The 20155-nt window shown below is 47.5% G+C and overlaps 1 protein-coding gene across 2 annotated transcripts in view; it reads left to right on the top strand.

Moving 5' to 3' along the window:
* YLPM1 (YLP motif containing 1) overlaps nucleotides 1–20155 on the top strand; it is an 820959-nt gene that overhangs the window by 619350 nt on the left and 181454 nt on the right. For both annotated transcript variants that reach the window (XM_085626748.1, XM_085626747.1), the window contains exon 15: nucleotides 16088–16171. In XM_085626748.1, the coding sequence (XP_085482874.1) occupies nucleotides 16088–16171 (84 nt within the window). The remainder of the gene's footprint in view (nucleotides 1–16087; nucleotides 16172–20155) is intronic.

Genomic DNA, 20155 nt, shown 5'->3' with positions numbered 1-20155 from the left:
TCCCTCCAACAAATAAAGAAAGAAAACGAAACCGCAAGAGCTATAGGAGCCCTGCAACAAAGAAGAGCTTTCAAAAGAGGTTTTAGCGGAAGGAAACCCATAGGAAGAGGAACCTTTGCTCAAGGACAACAGATGCCTCGTCAACAACAAAGCCAAGGGCACAGGCAACAGTCAAGCCAACAGACAGGATATCAAAACTGGCAACAACAGCCAAGCAGTCCTTTTGAGGAAGAGTAAGAGGCAGAGGCCAGCCCTGCAAAGTAAGAGGAGCTGGATCAAATTGACTCCTGCACAAAAAAGGACCCACACACACCACCAGTGGGGGAACCTGCGACAGCGGCAAAATATCACTACAGTCAGTTGGATATTACATTTGATAAAATACGTGTATTGCATAGAGCTGATAAACACCTCCAGCAAGCCCTTACACTGAGGCCTATCCTAGACCTAAGGTTCATAAGCAAGTTCATTCTAACGACTCATTTTAAAATGACTGCACTTCAGGAAATAATGCCGCAACTTCAAAAGGGAGACTACATGGCAACAATAGACCTAAAAGATGTCTATTTGCACCTCCCGATGAACAAAGGCCTCAGAAAGTATCTCAGATTCTAACACGAAGGCGCACACTACCAGTTCAAGGTACTTCCTTTCGGAATAAAATCAGCACCACGTCTTCACTAAGTGCCTAGCCTCAGTGGCAGCACACCTACGATAGGAGGGAATACACGTTTCCCCTTATCTAGAAGACAGACTTATAAGAGCAAATACAAAAAATAAAATGTGACAGCCATGTTTTAACAGTAATCCTCGCACTCCAAAAACTAGGAGTTCGAGGCATATGAGCTGCAGATCACACACTTAGGATAAGATCGCCATCTGGTGTTGGGCTCGGATGATTGCAGGTTGTTGTTGTCTTCGGAAGAAGCCTTTTGGTCACGAGATAGGTGACTCCTCCTCTGGACAACAGTGCACATGGGCATCCACTCCATCCTCAGATTGTTTTTTTTCCGCCATTGGGTTCGGATGAACTTTTCCACTCCGGCTGAAAACTTTTGAAAATCCAGCTTTCAAAACGAACAACCTTTACAACTCGACGTCGAAATCCTTTCGGACCGGTTCCGGATACGGCTCATGGAAAGGACACCTTTTAAAAAATGCCCCCAATGTGGAGCAAAGTTCCCCCACAGTGACCACCACGAGGTCCGCAACCTGTGCCTCTCGCCGGAACATAACAAATCCAACTGTCCAGCCTGCGCCGCATTCCGTTCCAAGAAAACCATCCGGGACCGAAGAGCTCGACGCCATATCCTGGCCAGACCAGCTCCAGAACCAGAGGACATCTTTGCCCAGGATGTCCCGGAAGACGATTCCGAAGACCTCCAAATTGTATCCGAAGCGGACGAGTCTGATGACCTCATCACTCCGGGGCAACGAGTGAGTACCAGTGCCCCTACCCCAACCCCCCCCCAAAAAAGACATTGGTCAAGACTCCGCCAGCTGGCCCCAGTCGTGACTGAAAATAGTCTTCAGAAGCCCCGCCCTCGGGCCCGGCTCCGAAGAAATATAAGCCTGCAGGTAGCTCGGGCTCGATCAAACCACATGTTATTGTGCCCACAATACCTTCGGCACCGAAGTCTCAACACCTCTTGGCACCGAAGCAGGCTCCGAAACCATCGAGGCCGAAATCCCCACCGGCACCAAAACGTTCTTCGGCACCGAAGTCTCCACCGGCACCGAAACGTTCTTCGGCACCGAAATCTCCGCCGGCACCGAAACCATCGTCGGTACTGAAAAAAGTCCACAAAGACTCTACCGATCACCCAAAACATAGATCGGAACCGAAAAAGTCGGCACCAAAGCCACTTTCGGACAATGAAGAACTTTTTCACCCGGATCCCACGCAAAAAAGGATTTATATCAATCCAAAAACCGGACATGTCACCGCTGTGCCATACCTGAAAAGGAAGCTGGACACAACACCTCCTCCAGCTCTCATAAAGAAGAAGGACTTTGCCACCTCACCCATTCGTCCTTCCTCTCCTATATCACCTCTCATCCCACCCCCTCTGCCCCCACCTCCTTCTCCTCTACCATCTCCTTCACATACACCACCTCCACAGGATGATGATGACTTAGGGGGGGGGGATCCGGATGACCTTAATGATCCTTTCACACTCCCGGATACGGCACCCTTAGATGACTGGGCTTACCCTTTACCTGATATTCCTGATCCCACTACATACCCCTCCAAACCCTCCCCTCCTGATGACCACCTAGGGTTTGGACAGCTGATAAACAGGGCGGCGCTTTTCCATGGAGTCACCATGCACTCAGATACACCTGAAGAGGACTTTCTTCTAGATACATTTGAGCAGTCGCAAAAATCAGTTCAGATCTTGCCCATGATTAAGGGAGTCATAAAACACCCCACAGAGGTTTTTAAAGACCCTGTTAGAGCTAGGGTTCTTAACCCCCGAATTGAAAAAAAATATAGACCGGCCCCACAGGATCCCGCGTACATTAAAGCACAGCTCCCTCTAGACTCTTTAGTCGTTTCAAACGCAAGAAAGCGGGCTAACTCACAAACAGGAGACACACCGCCCCCAGACAAAGAGTCCAAACTATTAGAGGCCTCGGGCAAAAGAGTTGCAGCACAAGCTGCTAACCATTGGCGTATTGCCAACACACAAGCCCTATTAGCCCGATATGATAGGGCTCATTATGATCAGCTAGAAGATCTTTTACAACACCTGCCAGATCAGTACAAATCCCAGGCCAATGACCTCATCCAAGAGGGAAAACTCATATCTAATGCATCAATCAAATGTGCACTAGACGCAGCGGACACTGCCTCTAGAGCGGTCAACACAAGCATACTACTTAGACGCCACGCATGGCTACGTATTTCAGGCTTTAAGCCGGAAGTACAAACAACAATTCTTGCTCAACCATTTAACCAAGAGCAACTATTTGGACCCGCAGTAGATACTGCACTAGAGAAGATGAAGAAAGATAACGAGACTGCTAAATCAATGGGAGCATTACAGTCTCCACAACCGCGAGGCTCCTTTCAACGCTCCTTTTATAGGGGAGCCTCCAAAAATGTGGGAACAGACACCTCTTCCACTTTCAAAACCTCCGCACAAACATCCCCTAACAGAGGATATTTTAGAGGAGGATATAGGGGAAACAATACCAAGGGCCGAGGTCGGGGCAATACCAACACCCGCACCTCTCCAGCCACTAAACAGTGACTTGCCCCCACTCCCCCCAGACCATTCCACTCCAGTCGGGGAAAGACTCCAACAGTTCCTACCTGTCTGGAATTCCATCACAACAGACAACTGGGTAAGACAAATTATCCAGTTTGGTTACTGCCTCGAACTCACAAACACCCCCCCCCACACATACCACCCAAACACCGTCCAATGTCACCACACCATCTTACACTCCTCAAACAGGAAATTCGGTCCTTGCTTCAAAAACACGCAATAGAACCAGTTCCACTCAAGCATCAGGGTACAGGAGTATATTCACTATACTTCCTAATTCCCAAAAAGGACGAGACTTTAAGACCCATACTCGACCTCAGACTACTAAACCAGTACATGCACTCAGATCACTTCCATATGATCACTCTCCTACAAGTCCTTCCACTACTTCAACAAGGCGACTTCTTTGCCACATTGGACCTCAAGGACGCATACTTTCACATCCCCATGCATCCTGCTCACAGGAAGTATCTAAGATTTGTGGTAGATGGACAGCACTATCAGTTTACAGTCCTCCCATTCGGAGTAACAACTGCACCCAGGGTATTCACCAAATGCTTAGCAGTAGTGGCAACGCACCTCAGGAGACAACAAATCCATGTTTTCCCGTATCTCGACGATTGGCTCATAAAAGCCAATACTTTCGACAAATGCGTTCTCCACACTCACCGCACTATTCAAACCCTACACGACTTGGGATTTACCATCAACTATCCCAAATCTCAACTGCAACCCTCCCACATACATCAATATCTAGGAGCCACCATAAATACGTCCAAGGCCATAAATTATCCCAGCACAGCCAGGATAGCCAACATACAAAACCTCATCTTAAAATTTCAAACTCAACACACTCTTCCAGCAAGAGTGTTTATGCAACTGTTAGGCATGATGGCGTCATGCATCTCCATCGTGCCCCATGCACGACTTCAAATGCGTCCCTTGCAAGAATGTCTAGCACAACAGTGGAACCAGGCTCACAGACAACTTACCGATCTGGTGTTGGTGGACAGTCGCTCACTTCGTTCACTGAAATGGTGAAACACCATCAACCTATCCAAAGGGCGACCGTTCTTAGAGCCTCTTCCACAAGTAGTGCTGACGACCGACGCATCTCTCACAGGGTGGAGAGCCCACCTCCTTCAACACACCACTCAGGGCAGATGGACCACTCAACAAAAACTGCTCCATATCAATCACCTAGAACTTCTAGCGGTATTCCTAGCACTGAAATCCTTTCAAGTACATCTAAAGAACAAAACTGTCCTCATCCGCACAGACAACATGACGACAATGTATTGCATACAAAAACAGGGGGGGGGACACATTCTCTCCAACTGTCCCAACTCGCACAGAACATCTGGAGATGGTCAATTCCCCAAAACATCTACCTGCTAGCAGAACACCTCCCAGAAGGTTCAGAACCAGGTGGCCGACCTCCTAAGTCGCCACACACAGCAAATCCACGAATGGGAATTACACCCCAAAGTCCTATTCCCATTCTTCCAAAAATGGGGCCAACCAGACATAGACCTGTTCGCCACACACGAAAACGCAAAATGCCCAACCTTCGCCGCCAGGTTTCCACACCCACAGTCGAAGGGCAATGCAATATGGATGAACTGGTCAGGCAGATTTGCGTACGCTTTTCGTCCTCTCCCACTCATTCCATTTGTGGTACACAAGCTCAAACAACAGTCTCTAAAACTGATCCTAGTAGCTCCCACTTGGGCACGTCAACCCTGGTTCACAACACTTCTGGAACTATCGCTAGTTCCACATCAAAAGCTGCGCCTTTCCCCGGCCCTATTAACCCAGAACCATGGAGAAATCAGACACCCAGATCCACAGCAACTGAACTTGGCAATCTGGCTCCTGAAGTCTTAGAGTTCGGTTACGTCAACCTCCCACCAGACTGTATGAATATCATAAAAGAAGCTAGAAGACCTACTACTAGGGCATGTTATGCTGCAAAATGGAAAAGATTTGCCATTTACTGCACTAACAATGATATACGTCCACTGGATGCTTCCATTCAAAACATTATGTTCGAGGCATATGAGCTGCAGATTGTACACTTAGCATAGGTCGCCATCTGGTGTTGGGCCCGGATGTTTGCAGTTTGTTTTTCTTCTTGGACCGTCTTTGGAAGTCACGAGTTTGGTGACTCCTCCTTCGGTCCGTACTGCGCATGGGCTTCGGCTCCATCCTCAGATTGTTTTTTTCCGCCATCGGGCTCGGATGTGATACTTCGTACTCCGGCTTCGAACTTCTACGGTTCCAGCCTCGACGGAAAATCCTCGATTCTTCGAGTTCCTCATCATCTTCATCTCTCGAAGCGGCACTTTTTCCATCCCGTACATCGACACCGGCCTTCGGGCCCTCCGCGACTCCGGTCCCGGCCGATGGAAAGGACTCCGTTTAAAAAGTGCCCAAAATGTGGGTCTAAATTTCCCCACACCGACCTCCATCAGGTGTGTAACCTTTGCCTCTCTCCGGAACACGAGGCTCGAGACTGCCCCGCCTGCAAGTCTTTTCGATCGAAGAAAACGATCCGAGATCGAAGGGCTCGACGCACCATGGCGCACTCATCCTCGACAGCTCCACCGGACATCTTCGGAGACGACGCCGAAGCTTCGGAGCAGACACACACCGAACTGGGAGAAGACATCGTCAGCGCTTCCGAGGCCGACGACTCCGACCTGGAGGACGTAACACCAGGACAGCGGGCCGTGAGTACAATGCCCCCTCCCAGCCCCGCACCGAAAACCAAAGAGACTCCGGTTACTCCCTCGCCTGCCGGCCTGGGCAAAACCAAAACCAAAGCCTCGATCACCCCACCTTCGGGCCCGGTGTCGAAGCACTCAAAGTCTCACGGCAGCTCGGGATCGAGCCAGCCGACGCCCGGTGCCGATAAACCGAAGCCTGCAAAATCCAGCTCGACTCCGAAACCACCGGTGCCGAAGCCTGGACACTCGGCGCCGACCAAACACAAACAGAAATCGGTCGGCACCGACGCTCCGGCGCCGAAACAGCATTCGACGCCGAAACACACGGAGACCTCCAAAAAGCAGGGCGTACACAGAACATCGAAACCTCCGGTTCCGAAATCGCCGGTGCCGACAGACGACTCGGCGCCATTGGCTCTGTTTACACCAGACCCTTTACAAAAGACTTTGTCCAGAGATCCAAAGACTGGCCTTTTGACTGTGATTACTAAGAAGCGTCGCCTTGAGGCTCCGGCTCCTCCTCCTCCACCCAAAAAGAGGGACTCAGCTACTTCTCCCCTTAGAGTACCCTCCCCACTGCCACCCCCCCTCCCACCACCACCCCCTCCACCTTTACCTCACTACGATCCGGCCCCATCCCCAGACCCGGATGACGGGGACCCGGACAATGACCCAGGGGACGCCCCAATGGATCCCACTCCACCAGGGACCCCAGATCCATGGGAGGATTATAATAACCCTGATGTACCCAATGTACCTCAAGACGACCTATACCCATCAAGGCCGTCTCCTCCAGAGGACTCTTTAGGGTTTCACCATTTAGTGCAGAGAGCAGCACACTACCATGGGGTGGACATGCACACGGAACCAGTGGAAGAAGACTTCCTACTGGATACATTTGATTTACAAGATCGTTCCACTGCTATTTTACCCATGCTTAAGGGTGTCACCAAGCACGCTACAGAGGTATTCAAAGACCCTGTCAGAGCCAGAGTACTAAACCCTAGAATAGAGAAGAAGTACAAGGCGGCACCCACAGACCCTGCATACATCAAGGGCCCTGCTCCTCTAGATTCCCTAGTTGTCTCCACAGCTAGAAAGCGGGCTAACTCCCAATCCTCAGGAGATGCCCCACCACCAGACAAGGAATCTAAACTTCTGGACGCGTCTGGTAAACGCACCGCCTACCAGGCTGCAAACATGTGGCGCATTGCAAATACACAAGCACTGCTTGCGCGATATGATAGAGCACACTATGATGAATTAGAGGCTCTTATGCAGCACCTTCCAGAGAAATACAAACGCCAAGCTCATGACCTGATACAGGAGGGCAAACTAATCACAAACACCTCCATTAAGTGTGCCCTCGATGCAGCAGACACTGCTTCTAGAGCCATAAACACCAGTGTCCTGCTTCGCCGCCATGCCTGGCTCAGGATATCAGGGTTCAAGCCTGAGGTCCAGACATCAATACTTAATCACACCTTTGACCAGCAAACACTCTTTGGCCCAAAGGTAGACGAAGCGCTCGAAAAAATGAAGAAAGATACAGACACAGCGAAGTCTATGGGAGCGCTCCAGACCCAAGCCTCTAAGCGTTCCTTTCGACGCTCGTCCTTTCGTGGCACAGGTAGAGGCTCCTCCACCGATAATGCCTCTACCTCCTACAAATCCCCTCCTCAAAATACCTTTTCAAAGGGCAACCAAAGAGGTGGTTACAGAGGCAACAACAATAAGGGCAGGGGGAAAACCAACAATACCCGTTCTGCCACCCCACCCGCACAATGACTCCCCTTCGCTCCCCCCAGACCATTCCACTCCGGTCGGGGGCAGACTACAAGATTTTACCCACGTATGGGAGTCCATAACATCGGACAAATGGGTGACCCAAATCATTCGGTCAGGGTACTGCCTCGAGCTAACATCTACCCCACCCAATATCCCACCAAGGCACCGTCCAATGTCCCAAGAGCATTCCACACTGCTCAAACAAGAGGTACTCTCGCTCCTCCAGAAACACGCCATAGAGCAGGTACCCGACAATCAACGAAATCTAGGGGTCTACTCCCTATATTTCTTAATCCCAAAGAAAGACGAGACCCTCAGACCCATTCTGGATCTCCGGCCTCTAAATGCCTACATACATTCAGACCACTTTCACATGGTCACCTTACAACAAGTCCTCCCACTCCTCTGCCAGGGAGACTTTCTCACAACACTGGATCTGAAAGACGCGTACTTTCACATTCCAATACACCCCTCTCACAGAAAATACCTCAGGTTCGTGGTGGACGGGCAACATTACCAATTCAAGGTTCTCCCCTTCGGGGTCACCACTGCACCACGGGTGTTTACCAAATGCCTAGCAGTAGTAGCAGCACACCTCAGACGTCAACATGTTCACGTCTTCCCTTACTTAGACGACTGGCTCATAAAAGCCGCGTCCTACCACCAATGCGTGCAACATACAAACAGCACCATCCAACTGCTTCATCAGCTAGGCTTCACGGTGAACTACCAAAAGTCCCACCTCATACCATCTCACACAAAGCAATATCTCGGGGCCACCATAGACACCTCAAAAGGTATTGCCTATCCAAACTCAGCCAGAATCACAAGCATTCTAGCCTTACGCAAAATATTCCTTCCTCAACACTCTCTACCAGCAAGAGTGTTTATGAAGCTCATAGGGATGATGGCGTCTTGCATCTTCATAGTGCCCCATGCAAGACTCCACATGCGTCCACTTCAGGAGTGCCTAGCACAACAGTGGAACCAGGCCCAGGGTCAGCTGACGGATCTGGTGTTGGTGGACGGCCGCACACATCACTCTCTGCAGTGGTGGAACACCACAAACCTTTCCAAGGGACGGCCGTTCCTGGACCCGGTTCCCCAAGTGACTCTAACAGCGGACGCATCGCTCTCCGGCTGGGGAGCGCACCTCTTACACCTCACAATGCAAGGTCTATGGACGCCACAGCAAAAAACGCTCCACATCAACCATCTGGAGCTTTTGGCGATCTTTCTAGCCCTAAAATCTTTCCAAAAGCAGATTTCAGGCAAAGCAGTCCTCATTCGCACAGACAACATGACTGCGATGTATTATATACAGAAACAGGGGGGGACACACTCTCCCCAGCTCTCCCGCTTAGCCCAGAGCATATGGAGATGGGCAATTCCCCAAAACATTTTTCTCCTGGCACAACATGTCCCAGGCGTACAAAACACCATAGCAGATCTGCTCAGCAGACAGACTCAACAACTACACGAATGGGAACTGCATCCACAAGTTCTTCACCCATTCTTCCGACAGTGGGGGCATCCTCAAATAGACCTCTTCGCCACCCACGAAAACAAAAAATGCCCAAGCTTCGCCGCCAGATACCCACACCCATTGTCCAAGGGCAATGCGATATGGATGAACTGGTCAGGCAGATTTGCATACGCCTTTCCACCTCTCCCACTAATTCCATTAGTGGTCAGGAAACTACAACAGCACTCCCTCACACTCATTCTGGTAGCTCCGACGTGGGCCAGACAGCCGTGGTACACCACGCTACTACAACTATCAGTGGTACCACATCAAAAACTGCACCTTTCCCCATGCCTCCTAACCCAGAACCATGGAGAAATCAGGCACCCGGACCCAGCTCAGCTCAACCTGGCGATCTGGCTCCTGAAATCTTAGAATTCGGGTACCTTAACCTTCCCCCTGATTGCATGAACATCATCATGGAAGCCAGACGTCCTACCACTAGAGCATGCTATGCCGCAAAGTGGAAAAGATTTGTAATGTACTGCCGTAACAATACAATCAACCCTCTAGATGCATCCATACAACACATCATATGCTATCTGCTCCATCTTCACAGGTGTAACCTGGCGTATTCATCCATACGCCTACACCTAGCAGCGATCGCTGCCTATCTACAAAACAGACAGCATTTGTCACTCTTCAGAGTGCCCGCTATTAAAGCCTTCATGGAAGGCCTCAAACGAGTAATTCCTCCCAGGGCACCACCCTCCCCTGTATGGAATCTAAATTTGGTCCTTACACGACTAATGGGTCCGCCCTTCGAACCAATGCACAAATGTGAGCTACAATTTCTCACCTGGAAAACAGCTTTCCTTGTAGCTATCACTTCCCTTAGAAGGGTTGGTGAAATACAAGCGTTCACCATACAGGAACCTTACATACAAATGCATCACAGCAAGGTCATACTTCGAACTAATCCGAAGTTCCTGCCCAAAGTCATTACCCCCTTCCACCTCAATCAATCAGTGGAATTACCTGTCTTCTTTTCGCAACCCCAATCTGTTGCGGAAAGGGCCTTACACACACTAGATGTGAAAAGAGCGTTGCTATATTACATACAAAGAACGCAACCCTTCAGGAAGACCAAACAGTTGTTCGTTTCCTTTTCTCCACCACATAAAGGCAACCCCATCTCAAAATCAGGGATAGCTAGGTGGATTGTAAAATGCATACAAATTTGCTATCAGAAGGCAAAGAGAACATTATCTGTTCCCCCTAAAGCCCACTCTACAAGAAAGTTAGGGGCTTCTATGGCTTTTCTAGGGAATATACCCTTAGATGACATATGCAAGGCAGCCACATGGTCTACACCGCACACATTCACAAAACACTACTGTGTAGATGTGCATTCCCAGCAGCAAGCTAGGGTGGGCCAGGCTGTACTAAAAACACTCTTTCAAACAGCTGCAACGGATACCGGTGGTCGCCGCTAAGGTTGGGTACTGCTATATAATCTATGCTAAGTGTACAATCTGCAGCTCATATGCCTCGAACGGAATATGCTACTTACCAGTATGCATCTGTTCTTGGCATGTAGAGCTGCAGAGTTGTACACGCCCACCCGCCTCCCCGGCTACCTGTATCCGTTCCAGTCCATCTTATTTAGATACAACACACATGGGTTTCTCACTGTTATTACTACGCTCCATCATTTCCCTGTTGGCGAAAAACAATCTGAGGATGGAGCCGAAGCCCATGCGCAGTACGGACCGAAGGAGGAGTCACCAAACTCGTGACTTCCAAAGACGGTCCAAGAAGAAAAACAAACTGCAAACATCCGGGCCCAACACCAGATGGCGACCTATGCTAAGTGTACAACTCTGCAGCTCTACATGCCAAGAACAGATGCATACTGGTAAGTAGCATATTCCTTGCCATTTACTACACTTGCAAAGATGCAATTCAGCGTATTCCTCCATACGTCTATACCTAGCAGCCTTAGTAGTCTACTTACAAAATAGACAACACCTGTCACTATTTAAGGTACCAGCCATCAAAGCCTTTATGGAAGGTCTCAAAAGAATTATTCCTCCAAGATTACCACCTTCCCCAGTGTGGAATCTAAATATTGTTCTAACAAGGCTCATGGGCTCTCCATTTGAACCTATGGATAAATGCGAACTGCAGTTCCTAACATGGAAAGTGGCTTTCCTTATCGCAATCACATCCCTGCGAAGGGTAAGTGAGATACAAGCCTTAACTCTTGAAGAACCATTCCTACAACTACATCGTAACAAAGTGGTTCTTAGGACAAACCCAAAATTCCTACCTAAAGTCATTTCCCCTTTCCATCTTAACCAATCAGTCGAGCTACCAGTCTTCTTCCCTAATCCAGACTCAGTAGCTGAGAGAGCCGTTCATACCTTAGATGTTAAAAGAGCCTTGCTTTATTACATCGACAGAACCAAACCTTTTCGCAAAACCAAACAACTGTTTGTTGCTTTCTCTCCACCACATAAAGGCAGCCCCATTTCAAAATCAGGTATAGCCAGGTGGATAGTTAAATGTATCCAAATATGCTACCAAAAAGCTAAACGCACTCTTACAGTTCCCCCTAGGGCGCACTCCACGCGAAAAATGGGGGCTTCCATGGCATTCTTAGGGAACATTTCCTTAGAAGATATTTGCAAAGCAGCCACATGGTCTACCACACACACCTTCACTAAACATTACTGTGTTGATGTGCAATCCAAACAACAAGCTTCTGTAGGCCAAGCTGTCCTAAAAACTCTATTCCAAACTGCTGCAATGGATACGGGTGACCACCGCTAGGGGAGACACTGCTATATAGTCTATCCTAAGTGTGTGATCTGCAGCTCATATGCCTCGCACGGAATATGCTACTTACCAGTGTGCATCTGTTCTTGGCATGTAGAGCTGCAGAGCCACACACGCCCACCCGCCTCCCCGGGACCTGTATCTGTTCCAGCATTGTCTTAATTAGACACTACACATGGACATCCTTTCTCTTTTTTCGTATACACTCCATTTCCCATCATGGCGAAAAACAATCTTAGGATGGAGTGGATGCCCATGCGCACTGTTGTCCAGAGGAGGAGTCACCTTTCTCGTGACCAAAAGGCTTCTTCCGAAGACGACGACAACCTGCAATCCTCCGAGCCCAACACCAGATGGCGATCTTATCCTAAGTGTGTGGCTCTGCAGCTCTACATGCCAAGAACAGATGCATACTGGTAAGTAGCATATTCCTTCTTAATAAATCACAAGTCATCCACAAAGTCAGAACAAGAAAAAACCTTCTTGGGTGCATGACTCAACTCAAAACTCGCACAAGCTTATCCAACACAAAACAGGATACACACCATCAGACAGGAAACTTCACTGTACCAGAGGGGTGAATCTCTGACGGTGAGGAGAGTCATGAAACTCATGGACATGATGGCATCATGCATCGCACTGATTCTTTATCCCCGCCTCCATATACGAGCCTTCCAGAAATGGCTTTCCAACAATTGGTCCCATACCACAGGGAGTTGGGAGGATCTAGTGGTTGTTACACAGAAACTGCAAGTAGAAATACAGTGGTGGACATCGAGGAGCATAGCTCTAGGCAGAACTTTCAAAAGCCCAACTCACTCTGCGCCAATCACAACAGATACATCCCACAACGGATGGAGAGCACAACTCGGCCAATTGAAAATACTAGGCTAGTGGAACAAACTTGACTCCATAAAACACATCAGCTACCTGTAGATGAAAACAATCCTCCTAGCACTCAAGGCTTTCCAGAAACACATTGGCAAGAAGACTATCTTGATTCAAACAGACAACACCACAATGTTCTACCTCAACAAACAAGGAGGTACAAAGTCAATCCCACTCAGCAAGGTAGCTCAACAGATCTGGAAGTGGGCAATTTCACAAAGAATCAATCTGTAAACAATACACCTACCAGGGATATACAACACAACAGCAGATCAACTGAGCAGGCAGAACAGCTGCTCCCGCGAGTGGGAATTGAAACACAAGACAATACTATACATCTTCAAACTCAGGGGGGCCCCAGAGATAGACCTGTTTGCGACAATACAGGACAAGAAATGCCAGTTCTTTGCCTCCAGGTTTTATCACCACCTGTCAAAAGGGAATGCCCTGTCGCTAGATTGGTCAGAGACATTTGCTTAAGCTTTTCTTCCAATGCCCCTAATCCAAAGAGTCCTGGAAAAAGCAAGAAAACCATGGACAAACCTAATCCTCTTTGCTCCACAATGGGCCAGACAAACATGGTACTCAAGTCTGCTAGAACTGCCCAAGGGACAAATCGGACTCAAAGCGGACAAGGACCTACTAACAATGCAACAGGGAAAAATCTTCCACCTGGAGCCAGCGTCGCTACACCTAGCAGCTTGGCACCTGAGTATGTAGAGTTTGGCCACCTAAACTTGCTGCAGCGAACAATGGAAATTCTAAAAGAGGCAAGAAAACAAACCACAAGACAATACTATGCCGCAAAATGGAAAGGGTATACTACTTGGTGCACAACAAACAACCTTATGAAGTCAATCACCACACAAGAAACGGTGATCATATACCTAACACACCTCCTAGACCGCCACCTCAACTACTCAAGCCGAAAGGTACACCTCACAGCTATCGTTGCCTACACCAGGGGAAAATCATGCAACAGTTTCTTCATAAGACCTGTCATAAAAAGATTCCTAGAGAGATCTAAAAGATTTGCACCCTCAAGGACATCTCCAGCCCCCATGTGGAGTTTTAATACAGTCCTCACGCAACTTATGACAGAACCATTTGAGCCCATGCACAAAGCGGAACTCAAACTCATCACCTTAAAGACGGCATTCCTAATAGCCATTACGACCTTACGAAGAGTAAGTGAACTACAAGCATTAACCATAGAGGATCCATACATTCATACATTCAAATCCATAAAGATAGTTATCCTAAGAACTGATCCTCAATTCTTACCAAAAGTTGTGTCCAAGTATCACTTGAATCAGAGCAATCTCCTACCAGTCTTTTTCAAAAGCCCACAAACAAAATTGCAAAAAGGCCTTCATACCCTGGATGTAAGGAGGGCTGTACTGTACTATCTACAGAAAACAAAACCAGCTCGCAAACAGCTGTTTGTTGCTTACTCACATACCAACACAGGGAGGCTGTGACACAAAGGCAACAATTGCACAATGGATAGTATAAACCATCCAACTATGTTATGCCTCTGCAGGAAAAACCCTAAGCATGCGACCAAAAGCTCACTCAACTAGAAAGAAAAGAGCTACTGTAGCATTTATGGCCAATGTGCCACTAGACACTATATGTGCTGCAGTAACATGGGCAGCCCCAAACACTTTCACCAAGCATTACAGATGAAAAAAGAAGCACAAGTAGGCCAGAAGGTAATTCAACACCTGTTCGCTAAGTCTTACTCTCACCATAGCTTCCTCACAAAGGGAATAACTGCTAAGTAATCCGATGCAGCACAGCATGTGAATCCAGAAAAGGATTCATGCTGCAAAACGAAATGGTTACTTGCCAGTAGGAGTAGTTTTGCAGCTTGAAGAGTTTTCTGGATTCACATGTGACCCACCTAGCCTCACGTACAAGGAATACAAGCAGGTGGGGAAATATAATTAGCAATGCACTAAAGTACCATCTGAAAGACTGTAAGACTGAAAAACCGAAAAAATAATCCAAAGATTGCTACTATGCACAAAAAACTATGGGGCGCCGTCTGACGTCACGCAGGGGATGGACCTAGCACCAAATGGTGGTCGACAACGCCCAAAACAGGAAAAAAAAAAAGCCGACTATTTTGGACCCAACCACTAGATAGCAGAATGATGCACAGCATGTAAATCCAGAAAACTGTTCAAGCTGCAAAACTACTCCTACTGTTAAGTAACCATTTCGTTCTCCTCTGTTAGAAATAAGACAATAGGCAGGACATGATCAAAATGATTAGATGCTGCTGCTTCTGAAATCCTGAAAGCATCAGCTTTCAAATTTCTGCCCTTTTACTGCTTTGCTAATTAAGTTTGGAGTTAAAAACTAAAATGTTACTTATTTTATAGGCATAGTTACTTCATAAAAAACTTGAACATTTCACAGTTTGTGTTCAGGATCTGTAACGTGGGCAGCTGAAAGAAAATATCAACGATGGGGAACTACGAAGTAAAAAATGTTTTTTCTATCAGTCGATGTTGTGTTGTCAGATCTTCATTAATGCATATAGAGCAGTCTCACTTCTAAAAGGACCTGAAAAATGTGACCAACACTTCTTATTTTTCGTGACTTCCCTGGAACAGCAACAGGGTAAATACCAGCATTGAATGCTATCATTTTCCAAAAGTCCATGGTTTAGAATTTGGAACCTCTAACTGGTTGTGAATGCATGCATTGTTTACTCACCGCAGTACTGGCAACTCCAGGCATTTTGTGACCATTATGTTTTCCATACCTTAACTAAAATGTGGAGGAAAGCCTCCAGTAAAACTAGTAGGTTCTTGTAATTTCTTTGCATTTGTTTTGGAAAAGCTTTTGATTGAAGACTGGGGTTCTTGTGCATGGGATAAAGCTTTGTCTTTTGAAGTAGCAAGCACATTTAGTGAATTAGCATGCAGATGTGTAGCTCTGTGATGATGCACCCGGTGTTGGACATTGTTTGGATGTAAAATGCACCTTTATTGCTGCTCACGGAGAGAAAGGAGTGCAGAGAATAGCTTGATGTACTACTGTTTGTGCCAGGGCTATCTAACCAAAATTTTTGCATTTTTTATTTTAAGATGTCTGATCATTGGGAAACAGCCCCTCGTCACATGATGCGGTTAGATATTCGATCTCTCTTGCAAGATGCTGCTATTGAAGAGGTAGGTGTAGCAAAATGGATTTTCTTCTGTTGATAAAGTCTGCCTCTGTCATCTTATAGGAAATCTGTAATAGTACTTCCTTCCAGGTGCATTCCATTCATTAAGGTAACATGTAGTTCGTAGGAAATTGCCATTTTTGACATGGTACCCCCAACTTTTAGCTCTAGTCCTGATGCTTTTTGACTGAAAGTGCCCTGGATCCCTGCTAACCAGGCCGGCAGTGTTCTTCCTCTTAAAAAAAAAAGGAAATGTCTAATTGTAACACATTTGGCAAGGACTTTAGCACCACTTAAGCCCCCAGTAAATGGTACTCCTGCAGTGGCGTCGCCCCCACTGCTTTTTTGCAGTGAAAGAGAGAAAATAGAATGATGATAAATCAGGTTATGATCATTTTATTTTCTTCTCCTGCTGCCCACAGCTTTGCGTTAGAGGGTGGGGGCAGGGGAGGATTGGTTGCACCCTCTTAAAGTGCACAATGACTACTTGGATAGCCCTCCCGGGCTGCCCAAAACAGTAATGCGCACTTCGCATGTTTTCTATGCAGGCTGCATCGCAACTTACATGGAGAACATGCACAGGCCGCCAGTCAGCGTATGAGTGCCCAAAAACGGCTCTCATACTAATCACAACACTGCTAAGGCAGCATTGTGATTGGCTGACTGGGAGCCCGTGTGTGCTTTCTGTGGTGACTCAGAGCGAGGGAGCAACTCGCCTGCAATAGGTTGTTGCGAGTCCAGGAGGCCAGCCTGCTCATCAAATCTCGAGCCACTGACCCCTTCCTGAAGCCTCTCAGCACCAAACCTCTGGGTACCGTAGCCCTTGCAACTACCAAAGGTTGTTGTGTGTCCAATCCGAACACCACTGACTCCAGCACCAACCTGCCCTTGAGAGACTTCAGGATCCACAAAATCTTCATCCAAAGTGGCCCTGCTGTCCTGTGTTCGCGGCATGTGTGCTGTAGATACACATGCTTTGCATGCTCCTGCCATCTAGTGCTGGTCCGGATGTTTTCAAGTTGTTTTTAGGTCTCGCCGGGCCAAATCAGCGCATGTGCTGCTCTCGCTATTGCGAGTACCTTTTGGAATTGATTCTGCCGTGGGCTTTTCGTGCACGCGTCTGCATGGACAAACATGGCTGCTTTTGCCATTTGTCCATAGCAGACAGTATGCGTGTGTCCGTGGGACAGTCCGCCGCCATCTTGTTAAACACGCCGGCTTCCTTCAACTCTAGCACCGTCAAGAGATGTGCATGCGCGCGCGCATGGCGGCGTGCTTTCACTTTAAACAGTGCACACGTGATTGACCCAGAGTTGAAGGAAGCTGGCGCGCACCTCACAGAAACCCCAGCCCTGCCAGCCTCTCTCAAGCAGCTGCATCCACCCCGACGCCATGTCACACAGGAACCCCATCCAGCCGGCCTCCCTTTTGTGTTTTTTTTTTTTTTAAACAGATGACACACGGCGATTGCTACCCACAGCACACGCTATGCTAATGGATCACCTTCAACATCGCTCTGGATGCCGCTCCCAGTCCAGTCTTTTTTTGATGACACGCCTCGAACCGTTTAGCATGGGTAGTCGTCACAATGCACATACCTCACCCATGCTATGGAGTATGTTCTGCAGATGTGCCACCAAACGTCATACACAGAATTCCTGGTACACGGAATTCCTAGAAACGGCACACGCCAGTGTTGGCTTTTCAAATATTGCTACAATTACTTGCTCTCCCAACGGCATGCACAATGGGGTAAGGCCAACAACAGTCCATAGCCTGTTAACTCTAACACAGCCTGCGAGGACTTTAACCTAACAATTAAGCGCCCCCATCTCATGCACTGCCAGCCCACTAACCACCGGTATCTCTTCACTCACCGCCGGTCCACTCACCATCGGCATGTCCACATAATATATATAATCTATCAATGTGGTGACACTGCAAAGTTCTGGGTCACTAGTGGGTGTGCAGGCATTCCAGAGGCCTGGCCCTGAAAAATGACGCAACCATGCACAAATTCACAAGTAAGTGAATATTCACCTTCATTTTGCATGTATTTTTCAAAACTGAAAACACATGAAGCTTTACTCCTAAGAAAAGCATAAGTAATGGGAACTTGGGAGAAGGGATTTCTCTACAATAAAAACAATATATTTTCGGGGGTGGGGGAGAGACATTTGTGTGTGCAATTCGCATCAGATATGAGCTAAGAATTTTCCACTTGTTGGAAATTTTGCATGCACAGCTTTTGTGAAATGATGTATTCTTGGAAATCCAAGCGAGTTACAGAATTTCACGTGTACTCCTATGAGTCTTTGTAAATTCCATTAAAGTAGGAAATCTACGCCAATCACAGAAGAAAACATGCAGGAAGATAAGTCTAACCTTTCAGCCTTGAGCTTTGAGAACCTGCCTATTTGTCTCAAAGCAAGCTCTTTTGAATATGTAAAGACTTTGTCCCTCTCACACATCTCCTCTGCCGCTGTGTCCCAATGTCTACTCTCTCCACCTTACACGTTTCTCTCCTCGCTCTGTGTCCTAATCTAAGGGTCTCTGATCAGCCCCTCACCCTTCCGTTGTTATCACATGCAGTGTCAGCCATATAGGCTCGGTAGCATGCTATTCTACTGCCCTAAGCGACAGAGGAAAGTCTTCACTGCATAAATGAAGGGCATCTTCCTTAAAAAGACACGCTGTGCGCGGATCTGCCACTTCTCCAACTCTCCCGAGCTATCATTACTATCAACTGAAATCTAGTGGTGCAGTAAGAGGCAGTTTAGAATTCTCTTGCCTCAGTTACTGGCGGAAATTGTTAGCTTAGATGGATAGCTGTATCTGCTAGTCCTCTCGGTTGCTGATAGTTATCATTTGATTCCAATGCTTCTGAACACTTTTTCGCTGCCTGGAAGTAAAAGCACTGAGAAAAAATCCACAGGCAATATTTCACTCTGCTTGCAGCTCGGTCAGGAATAGTTCAGAAAAATTTCTGTTCTGAGATTGCCTTAAAAAAAACAACTAAAAATTGCTTAGACTCCAGAATGAACACAGAGAACGTTAAATCGTTCCTTAGTCTGGTTATCGGCCCAGGTTGCACCTCATTTCCCCAGATATAAAGTGATCTTTTATAGGGCTAAATTTAGGAAGCTAAAGAAAACAAGCAATGAAAATGCAATAGGTCTCTCCTTTTATTAAGTTAAAGCCATTTACTTTGCTATACAATACCATTAGCAAAGCAAATGGATTTAACTTAATCAAAGGCGAGATCTATTGCATTTTCAATGCTTGTTCTTCAAAGAAGCCTTTCCTAGTCATGAGGTAAGGTGATTCTTTCTTTCGGTGATAGTGTGCATAGGCATCGACTCTATTGTTTTTTTTTTCTCACTATCTAGTTAGAATGTGCATTTCTGCACTAAGGTTCAAAACCGTCCTTTGGGTTCCCCTCGGTGCGCGATCCTCGACGGTATTGTTATTGTAGGCGTTTTCCTCTCCGCGTATCCATTTGATCGGGAAAGTCTCATCTTCAGTCGAAAACATTGTGGGCGGCTTTCGGGCCTAGCCGTGTCGATGCACCCCTCTGCCGATGGAATGGACTCTGTTTCAGTTCTGTCCTCGGTGCCACTCAGAGTACCCTCGGACCGACCTACGCCAGGTCTGCAACCTGTGCTGATCACCGGAGCACAAGGAAGATGACTGCAAGGCCTGTTGCTCGTTCAGGTCGAAAAAGACTCTTCGAGATAGTCTGGCTCGACAATGAGAAATGCAGCGCCAAGGCACTCAACAGACTCCGGATATTTTCGCAGAAGAATCCGGACAGGAAGAAGCAGCAGCTGTGGAAGAAGAGACCATCACGATCCCAGAATCAGATTCTGAGATCGATTTGGAGTCAGAAGACATTCCAGCGGGACAGGGTGTCGTGAGTATCAAAACCTCCATACACCAAAAACTATCTTTTACCAAACATAAGGCTTCAGCACCACCAGTGCCTTTG

The sequence above is a fragment of the Triturus cristatus genome, chromosome 9, assembly GCF_964204655.1.
Source record: "Triturus cristatus chromosome 9, aTriCri1.1, whole genome shotgun sequence".
In the NCBI taxonomy this organism is placed as follows: Eukaryota; Metazoa; Chordata; class Amphibia; order Caudata; family Salamandridae; genus Triturus; species Triturus cristatus.
The sequence above is the reverse complement of the archived record's forward strand: the minus strand, read 5'-3'. Positions and strand labels throughout refer to the sequence as shown.